Source organism: Bombus impatiens, unplaced genomic scaffold (assembly GCF_000188095.3).
Source record: "Bombus impatiens unplaced genomic scaffold, BIMP_2.2 scf_0225, whole genome shotgun sequence".
Lineage (NCBI taxonomy): Eukaryota > Metazoa > Arthropoda > Insecta > Hymenoptera > Apidae > Bombus > Bombus impatiens.
This window is the reverse complement of record NT_176644.1, coordinates 471,876-487,294: the sequence shown is the minus strand read 5'-3', so window position 1 is coordinate 487,294 and position 15,419 is coordinate 471,876. Positions and strand designations below refer to the sequence as shown.

General features: G+C 30.1%; 4 protein-coding genes across 11 annotated transcripts; 1 reads left to right on the top strand and 3 right to left on the bottom strand.

Annotated features, from left to right (window-relative positions):
* Positions 1-998: 998 nt before the first annotated feature.
* On the bottom strand, positions 999-4,355 carry LOC105680565 (EF-hand domain-containing protein 1). Its single transcript, XM_033319976.1, has 4 exons — positions 3,947-4,355; positions 3,505-3,827; positions 2,864-3,312; positions 999-2,786 (listed from the first exon to the last, which is right to left on the bottom strand). Exons 1-4 carry the CDS (start codon positions 4,114-4,116, stop codon positions 1,869-1,871), a joined length of 1,860 nt encoding a protein of 619 aa, XP_033175867.1. The 5' UTR covers positions 4,117-4,355; the 3' UTR covers positions 999-1,868.
* A 77-nt stretch (positions 4,356-4,432) lies between these two features.
* Positions 4,433-7,921, bottom strand: LOC100742179 (sodium-dependent phosphate transporter 2). Of its 8 annotated transcripts, none has more exons than XM_024366614.2 (8): positions 7,684-7,921; positions 7,514-7,570; positions 7,054-7,254; positions 6,171-6,942; positions 5,869-6,075; positions 5,587-5,797; positions 4,862-5,499; positions 4,433-4,759 (listed from the first exon to the last, which is right to left on the bottom strand). In XM_024366614.2, the coding sequence occupies exons 4-8, from the start codon at positions 6,372-6,374 to the stop codon at positions 4,529-4,531; spliced, it is 1,491 nt and encodes a 496-aa protein (XP_024222382.1). In that variant the 5' UTR covers positions 6,375-6,942; positions 7,054-7,254; positions 7,514-7,570; positions 7,684-7,921; the 3' UTR covers positions 4,433-4,528. The 8 variants fall into 8 exon arrangements, with proteins under 8 accessions (XP_024222382.1, XP_024222384.1, XP_024222383.1 ...); XM_024366616.2 differs by having other exon boundaries at positions 7,054-7,250; XM_024366615.2 differs by having other exon boundaries at positions 7,514-7,565.
* Positions 7,922-8,410: 489 nt separating this feature from the next.
* Positions 8,411-9,541, bottom strand: LOC100742056 (cytochrome b-c1 complex subunit 7). Its single transcript, XM_003488381.3, has 4 exons — positions 9,228-9,541; positions 9,087-9,134; positions 8,712-8,878; positions 8,411-8,613 (listed from the first exon to the last, which is right to left on the bottom strand). Exons 1-4 carry the CDS (start codon positions 9,262-9,264, stop codon positions 8,536-8,538), a joined length of 330 nt encoding a protein of 109 aa, XP_003488429.1. The 5' UTR covers positions 9,265-9,541; the 3' UTR covers positions 8,411-8,535.
* Positions 9,542-10,885: 1,344 nt separating this feature from the next.
* Positions 10,886-13,730, top strand: LOC100741783 (polyadenylate-binding protein 1). The gene is made up of 4 exons (XM_003488378.2): positions 10,886-11,078; positions 11,635-11,945; positions 12,025-12,970; positions 13,053-13,730. The coding sequence occupies exons 1-4, from the start codon at positions 10,886-10,888 to the stop codon at positions 13,493-13,495; spliced, it is 1,893 nt and encodes a 630-aa protein (XP_003488426.1). The 3' UTR covers positions 13,496-13,730.
* The last annotated feature ends 1,689 nt before the right edge of the window (positions 13,731-15,419 follow it).

The window sequence follows — 15,419 nt, the reverse complement described above, 5'->3', positions numbered from 1 at the left end:
TATCTATTGCAAATTATATATATAATATATATATATTATTCTAATATATATTATATATTACATATATTCACTATATATATTATATATACATTAATTATATATAATATGTATAAATATATATAAATATATATAATATAATTATATATGTGTATTATATATATATATATTACCTCTTATTATATTATTATATTATTCATGGACTGCAAAAGTGAACTAAAACATTATATGAAAATAATATTATAGTTACTCTATAGTAACATATATGATAATGATTACTGTACTATTTTATGAAAATTTCATGAGATATCAGTTTTATTGTTAAAATTGACTGTTACTTTATTTTGTTTTAATGTTTGATACACTTTTTGTCATGGTTTCATTATTTTATAAATTCCAGTTGTTTTTACTGAAATAGAAACCTTGTGTTTTTGTATATTGGAAAAAAGGAATATGTATACTTTTCATGCCCATTAAGAAAACGGCTCCTTTAAAAATAATATCAGTAAATTTAAACAATTTTTCACAAATTATATGTAGAAAATTGAACACTAATATAACAAGAATTGCTTAACTAATGTGGATTTAGTAAACTAAAATATACAAAATAATAGATTCCATCTTAGATTTGATTACATTTTGCTGGTAGTTATATATACACATTTACATATACGTAGTTACATATAGTAATTAATTTGTAGAAAATTGTAAAAGAAGCAGTAAAATAAGGAAATTTGAGTTCTTTAAGTTTTTATAAAAATTAAATTACTTTTTCATTGCAAATTAGTATCATTTTTGCATATGATCAAAGAATTAATTACAAAGTAGTGACATGAGATTTTGAGTTGTTTAAAAAGTTTGTACAAAATTAATCAATGAATTAAACCACAGAGTAGTTTAATGCAGATTTTTTAATGAAGGTATGCATATTATCATAACTACTTTTGCATACTCAATTATAAACAAGAAAGGGAATCTGAATCATATACATTACAAATCTCTTTTCTTGTTTTTATATTGTAAATGATTAAAAAATAAACACATTTTATTAAAGTAATATATCAATATTAAAAATTTGTAGCCAATGTTTTTGAATCACTTTAGCTTATTTATAGTTTACAAGTAGAATAAGTTGCTCAGAAAATGGACATGTAGTAATGTCCAATAACTAAAAATAATTGAATAAAAATTAAATCTATTAAAGTTCTGTATTTCAGTTGAACAGCACTAAAATATTTCGTTAGACTATTTACTAAGAAGTATTTTATGGGAAATTATTATTGAAAATAGTTGATTTTTTCAATCATTTTAGAGTTCTGCTTAAAAATGTTTGGATTCCAAAGTTTATCTAAACTTTATTTTATGGTTAATATAGCACATGCTAATGTATACAGACGGTGTATCTGTATATTATCATTGTATTATAATATGCAGACATACAAATAGTATACTTGTAATGTACTACATTGTTTAGTATTTACATTGTATAATTGTACTTGATTAAATATTGATTTGAACTATAAATTTAATATTCAAATTGAACTATTACAGAATCATGTATGCAGGCAATGAATTATTCAGAAAATATGAATTTGATTTAGTTTTGATTGCAAGTTCTGTAATTAAAAAATGATAAAAGATTGAGTAGTAATTGCGTTCAACGTAATACATGTATAATACCGATGTTTTATGATCATGCGTTATCAGATACTAACTTACTTAAAGCAATTATTTAAATTAAGAAAACCATATTTTAAAGTGTGATAAATTAATGTATATTTGTAAATTTGTTGAAAATATTGTGTTGAACGTAATTATTGATCAGAAATAATATTTCTTTATCATCATTGAACCTGATCATCCCATTTTATTTACTTTTTTACTTTGTTTTCAGTAAATGTCTTTGGATCTTGATGAGATGATTGTTTATTATTTGTTATTAAATCTGGACAAAGTTCTTCTGGTGGTGGTGTGCGTGGTCGTAATTCACCGTGTTCTCCTTCATATCGACATTTAGTTTGAATTTCAAAATCCTTTATACATTGTTTCATATTAATATCTCTTGCAACGGTCTCTCTAAAGGGTTCAAGCGATTGCAATTTCGCTTCTTCATTATCTTGAATCTTTTTCGTTTCTGTCCCTATATCGGTGGAAAGTAAATTTTGCTTAACTAAATAATTACGAATACTATCTCGTACTTTTTGTGGAAACTTTTCAGGATTCGCTTCAATGTAACGATACACAAAGAGATCAGCGCCAGTTATTATGAAATAATGATTAAAAATATTAATTTTTGCACCGACATAGAAATCTTGAGGGGTATAATATTCTGGATTATCTCTTCCAGTCTTTGGTTTTGCAACCAATGTTGCTTTTAGGAAACAACCTTCGCGACGTCCTGAGTTACGTTTTTGAAGTTCCTGTACGAGTACAGTACCGTCACTTAAACTGTATTCTAAAATAAAGTCGCGACTTTTATCCTCCGGATGTACCATGTCCATTTTCATAGAATAACGTAATTTTCTAGGGAAATTAAGAAGTTGTCGAATGACATCTTTCTTAGGTGGTTCCGGTATAAATGATAGACAAGAAACGTAAGTATCTTCAGGTGTACCGAAGATTATATGTGGTGGAGGTTTATACTCTGGTGCAGCTATAACATCTTTTGTTGGAAAAGGAATTGCTTCCGGTTGCGTTATTCCTAACATATCTGAATAATATTTTCGTGTGAAGGAGTCACAATCATGCAAAAAAAATCGTCGATTGAATATAAAAACTGTACCACCTATCTGCAATTAAAAAGAAAAATATATAAATTATAACATATTAATACACACTTACATTTATAAATTATTTATAGACTAACTAAAAAGTCACTTGGTGTATAGTATTCAATGATCTCTGGATCGCCATATTCCATATATGCAGCAGGATGAGTTGATGGTAAATTTTTCCAATCCTTTGGCACTTTCATTCTTTTTAATAGCATTGGTACCGGATCTTTTCCGCTATTCGGTTTTTGTACTTCACGAACAGCGATCGTATCGTCCATCAAGAAATACATAATCTGATAAATATCGTCATCCCAAGTTGCAGTAAACAATAATACCATTTTATCATATTCTAAAAATCGTCGCCTATCATCATCTGATATTTTTGTAATACAAGTTAATGTTTTCTGCTTGCTCAATCTCAGTTCTGTATAAGGATCTACAGGAGGTTCTTCCTTATCTCCAACATCTATACCTTGGCTATTTAAATACTCTCTAGTAAATAGATCGCAATCAATAATATGATAGACTACACCATAAATACCTGCAAGCCCATAATAAAGCTAAATAAAAGATAAGAAAAAATAATTAATATGTCAAAAGATTATAAAAGATAAATGCAGATGTATTTTTCTTTATTAAAGAAAATAAATTAAATAAAAGTTGGACTCTTTGCCGCCTCTTACTAATAAACGTATGCATATACAATCATAGCAGAAACATTTTTATAACTTACATACGTCAATTCCAACATTAAAATCTTTCCAATGAAATGTGTCGCCATTTATATTTTTTATAATTTTATCACGTCTAACAAGCTTGCCTTGCTGAAAGCCGACATTATCAATTGCAGGCTCAATTACACATATAGTATCATCCTCCAAATGATATATTATATTAACATGACGTATACGAAAATGTTCATCTGGAGAATTAAAAACTCCTTGACGAAAAAACGCTTTAAAGCAGAGGCATTTCTGCGCAAATAGCGCATAGTGTGGAATGAATTGTCGATATGCATATTCCTTTACACGACCATATGTTAATGATGGATCATAACTAAATTTTAATTAATGTCATTACACCAAAAAGATTGAAAACTTATATAAAATTAAGAAAAGAACAAATCAGATTTTACAAAAATGAATTTTATATTTTTGCGTTTATTTATCACTTACTGTACACAATCCTCTTCTTTTACATAAGCACTAGATGCAATATCTATTGGTCTTCCTCCGATACCACTGTGTCTATCACGTACTACACGATAACCATTTAAAAAATGAAATTTTTGTAATAACCTATAGTCTTTGATCTTTAAAAGAAATATGTTCTCGCTTAATTTCATTGAATATAATGATTGTAACAATTAATTTAAATAATTTTTCAGACTTACATTTGGATCTTGAAATGTATAGCCTGGTATAAGTGGCAGATTTTCCATATTAAATTTTAAATTATTTAATAAAATATATATTCAAGAAGCATCTCTATTGAATATCTATTGAACTTGTAACTATTAAAAAGATTGTTTAGATTGGTTTCCATAACAACGTTATTTTATATTGATTTAACAGTACTTTAATTGTTATATTACTTATCATTTTAACTATAAAATTATATAATTGAATACATAATATATTTATAGATAAAGAATAACTAAGTCAATTTATATTTGATCTTTATTTTTGCATAAATTATTGACAACAGTAGCATTGGATGGTTTTCACTAAAATGGATTAGTTGCCTTGGCATTAAAGTCACAAACTAATTATTTCCTTAAAGATAGCCATACATCCTGCAGACAAGCAACCAGCCACTGGCACTGTAATTAACCATGCAAATGCAATATTACGAAATAACTTCCACGAAACTCCCTCACCACCTCGCGAAGCCCATCCCACACAGACAACAGATCCCACTTTACAATGAGTTGTTGACACAGGTAAACCAGCCTTACTTGCCAACAAAACTGTTACTGCTGCTCCTACCTATAATTTATATTTAATAATATGTATTTATGTAATAAATGTTACAATGAACATTATTTTTTTCTTAGGTATTATAATTTTTCATTTCTAAAATGTGTATACCTCTATAGTAAATCCAGTAGTTGGTGTAATCCGTGCTAAATCTTGTCCTAAAGTTTGTATTACTCTACGTCCCCATACCCAAAGACCAGTTGATATTCCTAAACCACCATAAAGTAATATAAGCAGTGGGGTTTCTGCTTCTTGCTTAGCTGATCCCTCTGCATACACAGCCCACAGTGCAATAAGTGGACCAATTGCATTACTGACATCATTACCACCATGAGCAAAACTGCCAAATGCTGCAGTTAATACTTGCAAGAAAGCAAAGAGTTGAGATACTTCTGGTGGTTCTTCGTGTTTTCTTTCAATTTCAGTTTGAGCTCCTTCAATGTCTGATCCTGCTACCATTAAGAGAGGGCTGGCACTGCTATTGCCACGTAATTTTGGCGCTGCTTCTTTTGCATTACCATTATTATTACTGCTACTTGGAGCTTCAGAAATAACAGATAATGCTGTTGTTTCTTTTTTATCACAGGTACCAAACTTAGTTGTTGTTTTTTTGTTGCTACTTAATGAAAGTAATATCCTTTTCCTTTGCCATGGTACAACAAATAAATAAACAATTGCAGCTGAAAATAAGCCACAACCTAATGCAGCAAGTACACTACCCCACCATGGCACTCGATCTAACATCAAAACTAAAACAGACATTAATGAAATGACATCAATCTTCCCTGAAATAAAACAAAATCAATCATTGCAACACAAATACAATATTTATTTACGTTTAGGTCCATCATGTGCAACTGATATAACATTAATAGCAATAGTAAGTCCATATGCTAATGGGAGAATATAAAGACCTTGTTCTAAAGGTTTACTAGATTGAAGTACTGATTTTCTTAGAACCCAAAATATAGCACCTGATACAATTCCGCTAAGTACGGGGCTTGCAAACCAAGATGCTGCTATGTTTGCAAGAGCTACCCACTTGACCTACAAATATGCTTATTACATCCTGGAATATTGTTTATTTATTTTTAAACTAACATAATAATTTTACTAACCCCTGCAGTACCTTTACACACAAGTGAGAAACCAACTGTAGCACCAACAATGGAATGTGTTCCAGAAATAGGTAATCGCAATGCTGTTGCTAGTATTAACCAGATACCAGATCCAGCTAAACTAGATAATGCTCCTACCATTAGTTCTTTTTCATGGCCTTCGTATAATGTCACATTTAGTATACCTTTCCTCATAGTATCAGAAACCTAAAGTAAGCATCAATTAATATATTTTAAACAAAATAGTGTAACATAAACACAATAGTGATAGAGTTTGTAAAATATATAAATTTTGAAAATACTTTATAGCCAATGAGTACAGCTCCAGCAATTTCAAAGATTGTTGCCAAAATGCAAGCTTGGAATATTGTAAGTACTCCTGCACCAACACTTGTTCCAAAACTATTTGCAACATCATTAGCTCCGATTCCAAATGCCAAAATAAAGGCCACTATGAATCCAACCACTACTATCCATATCAAATTCTCATCGTATGGTATGCTCATTTTTAATTACTTTAATGACTATTTCCTTTGAGCTATTGATATATAGATATTTTTACTTCTATACATTTGTCAGTAGATCATTGTGTTAGAATGTTCTCCTGTCATATTATTTGTAGATAATACATTGTTGAATAAGAGAACATGGATCAAGGAAGAGCTTCCAGTTTTATCTGTTATGCATTTACACATAAATACTTATAGTTCAGAATATATTTCTCCATTTATATTTAAATTCCTATACATGTGTAGATATATATACATACATATATATATGTATATATATATATATTTAATAACTTTATTTCGCTTTTAAAACAATCAATTTTATAACTTTGTACACATAGCAGAGGTAGTATTTTGGCGCAGCACCTGATATATATAGCATTGTTTTTTCTTCATACAACAATGTATAATTAGAATGCTTTTAACAGCATCAAAAGAGTTATTGTGCAAACTCTTTAAATTTTTTACTTTGTATTAAGTATAAAATATTATGATCAATTTTATGGGGATTCATTATCAGTGTTTTCCTTCCTTGAAAATACACTGATCGCTGTTCATCCGGCATCTGTAATTAACCGAAATATATATATTTGACATAATATTCATATACGTCTTAACTTTCCTACATTAACATGTAAAAGTTCTTAAAAGCAATGCAACTATTTTATTTTATTACCTTTGTTCACACATTATAATTGTCCTAAAATGAATTTTAAACAATGAGGTACTTCACATCCACAAAGCGAATTTAATTATCGTAGTAAAACGTTTTGTCAATTTTCTCACGCTCGACTTTGAAGGGGTGGCGTTACTCTTTCACTTTTCATATAACAGCACTTGATATCTCGATTAGAATTCACAATCCTAACAGAACTGACTTAAACAGATATTATTGTTTCTCTCCATGCGTGTACAATGGAAAATGTAAAAACTTATTATCTCGTTACAAAAAGGGTATGTGTACGAAATGCAACGAAAATTCGAAGACTACGTACTACTTTTACGAACACTAGTTACGAACACTATTAAGTTCATAAAAGAAAAAGAGAGTAAATAATTGGAATAAGAGAAATCTTCGATCGTACGTTATATTAAATTTGTATATAACAATTTTTTAAGTTGTGATTTCCAATTACCATTCTTTGTATTATCCCTTATATGATGTTCCGTGTGGTTTTCACTTTAAACCTTTCCTTTTAAGAATTGTGTAAAAGATATGCATCGTATGTAATGAAAACAGAAAAAAATTACTTGAAAATTTGCTAAGAAAAAAAAAGAAAAAACGGAAATAGATTTTTTTACTCACAAAACTTAAATTACTTTGTATAAATCTTTGGTAATTGGGGATGCCGCTCAGATCCGCGTGGGGGTGAAATATTGATCCGCCATTTGCCCGCGAAACTCTTATAAGTATAATGCGAAAATTATTTACTGCATCGCAATTCTGTCGTCTTTTATATATAAATCGATAAAAAAATTGATTCTATTCCTCACATTTACAAGCCCGTGAAGGCTTCTCCTTAATGTCATCGCGCTCATTAACAATGTATGTATTACGCACTAACTATGCGGCATAGATTCGTGGGGGAATGATGACTAAGTCATTGCATAAAGGGCGTTAAATGAGTTCCAATTAATGCGGACATAACTAGCAATAATCACTTCCTCTTAAATATATCATTAAACAAAATAGTCACCCACCTAAATCTTCATTAATTTTAAACGTTAATCCTGATATTTAATTTCTTTTAACTGCTAATATTTCAATGACTTCCATTATCCTAATATTTCAAATTACTAATTTTACACTTGTTTTAGTTAACTAATTTTTAATTTAGTAACTAATTTTACATTTGTACGATATGAAAATATAAATGAAAAATAATTAAAGAAAAATGTTTTAAATGAATCACATATATAGAATAATTTATTTACTTTAATATTTAACAATGAAACATATATAACATATAAAAAAATACTATCAATTATGTAGCATTTCTCACATGGTAATAACTATATTTGAAACAATGGAATTTAAGTGCCTAAAGATAGTTTATTTAATATCTGTATGCTATATACACAAACCAATATCTTGAAATTACAATTTAAGTGTAAGATGAATATATTTATTACTACATTATTATAATTTTTATAATATTTACTCTGCATCCCATTTTGTTCTCTCTGCTCGTTCTCTTTTTACTTCCTCTACATAGGGTGTAAGGTATTCTACATCCTATTTTGTAACAAATAAAGTAATTAATTGTTCCAAATACAAAATAATCACAAAAATATTTAACATGTAAATAGATTCTTTGAATAATATTAAGTTACCTCTTCCCATTTAGTCCATTGTTCTTTTGGTAAAATCTTATGTTCAACATCTAACTGTGTGGCTCTGATAATTCGGAAATTACGTTCTTCTATTAAATGAGGCGGTAATCGCCGTAATGCTTCTAATACAACTTCATCCTCCCACAAAAGGTCATCTTTATGTAAACCTAAATTTATATAAAATTAAACATTTAGAATGTACACTTTTATGTAAATTCTATTAAATTATTTAAACTAGCATTCCACATTTCATATTATAAAGTAATAAAATATCTCATCTGAAAGATATATTCATATAATAATTATTACACGAATATATATAATACAAGTAATACATACATAAAAATATACATGAAATATATGAATATTTCATACCATACTTATTAAATCCACTAGCATTATATGCCCATTTTTGTATGTTTGCTATAAAACACGACATACATATAGATATATAATTATATAAGAGTATAGCACTTTTCTAATGTACAAAATTTTATAAATTATAAATTTACTCACGATATTTTCGTATTATGTATCTAAGCAGACTAGCCATATTAGACCTTTTACGTACTTAATGCTAAATTGCTCACACATGCAGTTTCCAACTGCTAACGTTCGTGCTTACTCTCACTACAATAAAGTGTATAGTGTATAGTTACTCAGCATCAGTATATCATCTCAATGAATTATCTGAAGTACTTTTAATGTAGTATACAAGTTATCTTATGTTTGTGCAATTGTATAAATTATCATATTTTAGGAAAATTATAATATAAATAAAGGTATAGTTGTGAGTTGTATAAAATATCAATTTATTCATCATCATTCAGAGATACATATGTATTTAAAATAAAATGTAAAATTTGGTACATTTGGATGTTTTAAAAAACGTTAAAAATTGATATTTTTATATAAGAAATTTTATATGTATTATGATAATTATTTCGTTTATAAAAGTAAGAAAATATATTTTATTTATGTGGTGTAAGACAGATATGGGTACAATCGTATAAACAGGTCCAGATACTTGCTAGGGAAAACCGTCCGTCTTTTGAGTCGAACAAAATCAACATGAAGGACTAAGAAAAATATATTTCTATGAAACAGACAGAGACTAGTAGAATGTCTATCTCTGCTTGAGACATTCATAGTATCTCTGTATATGTATGTACGTGTCACGCATGCGCAGAATAAGACCTTTTCTTAGCCTCCATCTTGATTTTTATGGACTCAAAAGAGTTAATGGGGTTTATTAATATTTTCGGTATAGGAGTGTCAGTCCTGTTTATATGACAATCGTCACGGTTGTACACAACAACCGTACTTTTGGTATAGGAGTGTCCAGTCTTGTTCATATGACCACAGGTATGTACACGTGATTTTTGCTAGGGGAAAGCATCTATCAAGTGAAACCGAAAATGTTAACATGACGACGGTTTCAGAAATCGCTTCGTGCATGTGTGACATATATATATACATAGGTATTGTAAACATATCGAGTGAAACGCTTTCTGAAACTGACGCCATATTAATTTTTTGGCTTCACTCGGTGGATGCTTTCATCCATAGTACTATAAACAACTTATATAAATCATATAAATTATATAGTAAATTATATGATCTAACTGCCCGGGTCCAGGCTTACGGTCATACAAACATAAACGATTTATATGACTGCTGTGCCTAGACTATCCCAGACTTGTCTTTGATCATACTAGGAACATTTGAAAACAACCTAGATTTGAATGTAGATGGCAGTGCAATTCACGAGAGGGACTACTTTTACAAGCGTGCAAATGCGTTGTATGGTTACTATATAATCGTGAATAGAACTACTTCCGCCGCCTCTTCCTCTGAAAGAGTAGAGATGTGAGGTTGTGTCTCCTTTTGAACAAAATAGGTCACACAACCCACTTCCATTCGTGAAATAACTCTTCTATAAAAAAAAAAACCAAAAAAAATATAAAAATTACAAAAATATACACAAAAAAATCGAAAAACCGTAGCTGAAAACCGCGAAACGTAAGTAAAGTGTGGAAAAAAATAGTAATCAATTGCATTACGAAGGACAACGTGGTCGGAAGAGCGCAAGCCATATTGAAGGAACAAGAGATACCAAAAATCAGAGAAATTTTTCAACTTAAGCAGCTGCACGACGAGGGAATAATATTATAATGAATCCGGGAGCTCCTAATTACCCCATGGCCTCACTTTACGTGGGTGACTTGCATAGTGATATCACGGAGGCGATGCTTTTCGAGAAGTTTTCCTCGGCTGGGCCCGTACTCTCGATACGCGTCTGTCGTGATATGATTACTCGACGTTCGCTCGGTTACGCTTATGTTAACTTCCAACAGCCTGCTGATGGTGAGTATGATCATATTTATTTATTTCAATATCTTTTTTTACTCGGATATCTTACATTTTTTCAAGATACATCATCCTTTATTACATCATTTGTCCGTGCTTGACACGTGTTTCGAATCATACGATACCACCATATTGAAACCTACTTCGAACAAAGTAGTAGCAGTTGATTGGATTGACTCATGCCTTATTTTTTCTATTACTTTTTTTTCGTTTTGGGGAAAGGTTTTGGGATATCGGATATTTTGATACAAATCTGCTAGTCCTAACAATAATAGGTTTTAATATGTGACATTTATTATGTATATATCTGCGATCGTAATTTAAATAAAAAATTAATTTATTAATATGTTTGTATTATTGGGATACTTTATGAATTATTTGTATATGTAACATGTAGATCGTTTGTAATTTTTTACGAAATGATTGGACATTTCTTTAAATTTTTAGTTCACTATTATATAATTAAAAAAAATCAACAATTTGGTCATTGTTACGAAATTTAATGTAGATTTTTAATAATAATAGCAAATAAATAAGTTTTTGCTCATTTTAGCGGAACGTGCTCTAGATACCATGAACTTTGACATGATAAAGGGGCGGCCAATTCGTATCATGTGGTCTCAACGTGATCCTTCTCTTCGAAAATCTGGTGTTGGAAATGTCTTTATTAAAAATTTAGATAAAAACATAGACAATAAAGCAATGTATGATACGTTCTCTGCTTTTGGTAACATACTTAGTTGCAAAGTAGCTCAAGATGAATCTGGCGTTTCTAAAGGTTATGGTTTTGTGCATTTTGAGACGGAGGAAGCAGCAAATAAATCCATTGATAGAGTTAATGGCATGTTGCTTAATGGAAAAAAGGTAATATTTTTCTTATTATTATTCTTTACTTATTTAATCTTTTTTACAATAATCTTCATAGTATCTTTTCAATGTGCAGGTATATGTTGGTAAATTTATACCCCGTAAAGAACGCGAGAAGGAATTAGGAGAGAAAGCTAAGCTTTTCACCAATGTTTACGTAAAGAATTTTGGGGAAGATATGACAGACGACAAACTTAAAGATATGTTTGAAAAATATGGGACCATCACCAGTCATAAAGTAATGATTAAAGATGACGGAAAATCTCGAGGTTTCGGTTTTGTTGCTTTTGAGGATCCTGACGCAGCTGAACAAGCTGTACTTGAATTAAATGGAAAAGAGGTCGCTGAAGGAAAGTGTATGTACGTCGGACGGGCACAAAAGAAGGCAGAGCGTCAGCAAGAACTTAAGAGGAAGTTCGAGCAATTGAAATTAGAACGTTTAAATCGTTATCAAGGTGTAAATCTATACGTAAAGAATTTGGACGATAGTATAGATGACGAGCGGTTGCGCAAAGAATTTGCACCGTTCGGAACTATTACCTCTGCGAAAGTTATGATGGAAGAAGGACGCAGCAAAGGCTTTGGATTTGTCTGTTTTTCCGCTCCTGAAGAAGCTACGAAAGCTGTAACAGAGATGAACGGTCGCATAATAGTTACTAAACCATTATATGTTGCTCTGGCTCAGCGTAAAGAAGATCGTAAAGCACATCTTGCTTCTCAATACATGCAACGTTTAGCAAACATGCGTATGCAGCAAATGGGTCAAATATTCCAGCCTGGTGGTGCCGGAAATTATTTCGTTCCCACTATTCCACAGCCGCAAAGATTCTATGGACCTGCACAGATGGCCCAAATTCGTACAACTCCCCGGTGGCCAGCGCAACCTAATCAAGTACGACCCAATGCACAAACTGGAAGTTCAGGTTTTGCTACGATGCAAGGTCCATTTAGGGCTGCACCGCGTGCTCCTACTGCACAACCTGGTGCTATGCGAAGTACATTGTCTGCTCGACCTATCACAGGTAATGAAGGTTAAATTTTTATAAAATTTATTTTCGAAATTTCAATTATAAAAACTTCAACTTAATTTATTTGTTTTTTTAGGTCAACAAACGGTTGGTGGTGCAAATATGCAAAATCGTTCCATGGCTGGCCCAGCAGTCGGAGTTACAGCTCAAAGCCGTCCGTCAAATTACAAATACACTTCAAACATGCGCAATCCTCCACAAGCAATGGCAATTCCTGCTCCTACTCCTGTTCAACAAGCCGTTCATATTCAAGGCCAAGAACCACTAACTGCCTCAATGTTGGCAGCTGCTCCACCGCAAGAGCAGAAACAAATGTTGGGAGAGCGTCTCTTCCCATTGATTCAATGTATGTATCCGCAACTTACTGGAAAGATCACTGGAATGTTGTTGGAGATCGACAATTCAGAGCTCCTGCACATGTTGGAGCATAATGAATCGCTGAAAGCCAAGGTTGAAGAGGCCGTAGCTGTATTGCAAGCTCATCAGGCCAAACAGGCTGTGGCTTCTAAAAAAGAGTAAACATCTTAATTAAGGTATTATTTTATTCTTCTTTAATCGTTCGTAACATTGTTCAGTTTTTCTTACTCATTCTGCGATTATCCTTGGTTTAATCAAATTTTTTCTGAAGCTTTATGGTGGCTTAAGGATTATTACATGCAAGAATGACAGGAACAAATTGTTATTCAAAACTAATAATTGGTCATGAAAGGGTTTTTCATCAAGTTTTATGATAATAAATTTTCCTTTAAAAGTATCAAATGAGTTCATTCTTTCCCTGATCCTTATTTTGATTTAAATGTTTTTTTTTTTAATTATTATTAAGATATTTGTATTCTTACTTTCATATGACACATGTAATGAAAGTATAGAAAATAAATTATTTGAAGAGTTTGAACTGCAATTTGGCCTTTATTCATTACATTGATTAGAATTATATGTTAATATTTGTTGCCTTTTCTTTTTGTAATAAAATGGTATAAAGTATCAAATAGTTTAATAACACAATTTAAAAAATGTGCGTTTTTATTAACCTATACTTTGTATGCAAGTTATATAAATTTAGAACTATCGGGATAACTTATTTTATAGATCATTCTTTGTCAGAAATTGTATAAGTTATGAATAAATAAAATATATAAATTTTGTTTTATTATCCACGTTATTTTGGCACATATGTTTTAATATTAACAATTAATGATAACATTATTAATATTTGGGATTATGTGTTGATATTAATCAAATAGCAGTAAGTATTTTCTAAATTATATATTTCTAAACTTCAATTATTTTTATAAAAATTACACAAAGTGCGATCAGTGATCTTGGTAATTAAGTGTAATAAGTAAGAACATAAAAGAGACAGGAACTTATATTTATATCTGTAAAATTCGCACGAATTATTGAAATATAAATAAAAATAATTAGTAGACTGTAGATTTTTCCGCATTTATAGAAAATGTTATAGATAATGTATAGAACATTTAAAAAACTGCACATAATGTACAAAAATATCCAAAGTATAGTATTTATTACAATATTCAGTGAATGAAATAAATTTCTACTTAGATTCCATTTGTTTAATTAGATTTGTAAGAATACTAATTAGTATAAAAATCTGTAATCTAATAATGAGAATATAATGCTGTAATAACTGATAGTAATATGTATAGTGATCATAAGAAATGCTTATTAGATACAGTGTGTCTTACGAACTCTCTTCACCTGAAATATTTCTTTTACGAGTAAAACGAAGAAATTATCTGAAGAAAAATTAAAAACACATCCGTATTTTTCAAACTCAATTTTTTTCAAAACGAGGTGTCGGATAAAAAAATCTATTCTAGGTTCAATCTCTAATCGGTTGACCAAGTTACGCTGTACAATAAAATTTAATATACTTTCAAACGATTTTTTCATTTATTACCAAATCCAAATCTAAACCGGCATTATTCAATTATTTCAAATAACGAATTATTCTAACTATTTTATTACGTTCATTGTAGAAACTTTTTTCATGTCACAAGATTATTTGCAATTAATCTCCTAATTATAAGAAATTATAAGCAAATATGTTGTTGGTACAGGCTTTTGACGAGACCTACACACAGTATGTTCTTCTATACTTCTTAATTAAATATATGTTTGGCTCTTGGGTATTTCTGGTCGTTGAATATTTTTTTTTTAATTACGATGGTGAGTTTAGTCTCAAAACTCTTTGTCTTTTGCCTTGTCAAAACTTTTGTCTCAAAAGTCCTGTACCTTGATTTGTATACTATTGTCAAGGAGATCGGTGACCTGGAGATTCAGATGAATTCCTATGTGGTCTACCTAGGTATTTTGTATTAATTTTCAAGATTTCTTTCCCCATTTAAAAATTACATAACTTGTTTTTTTATTCAATATCTTTAAATTTTTGAGAGAAGAGATTCATTATAAATAAATA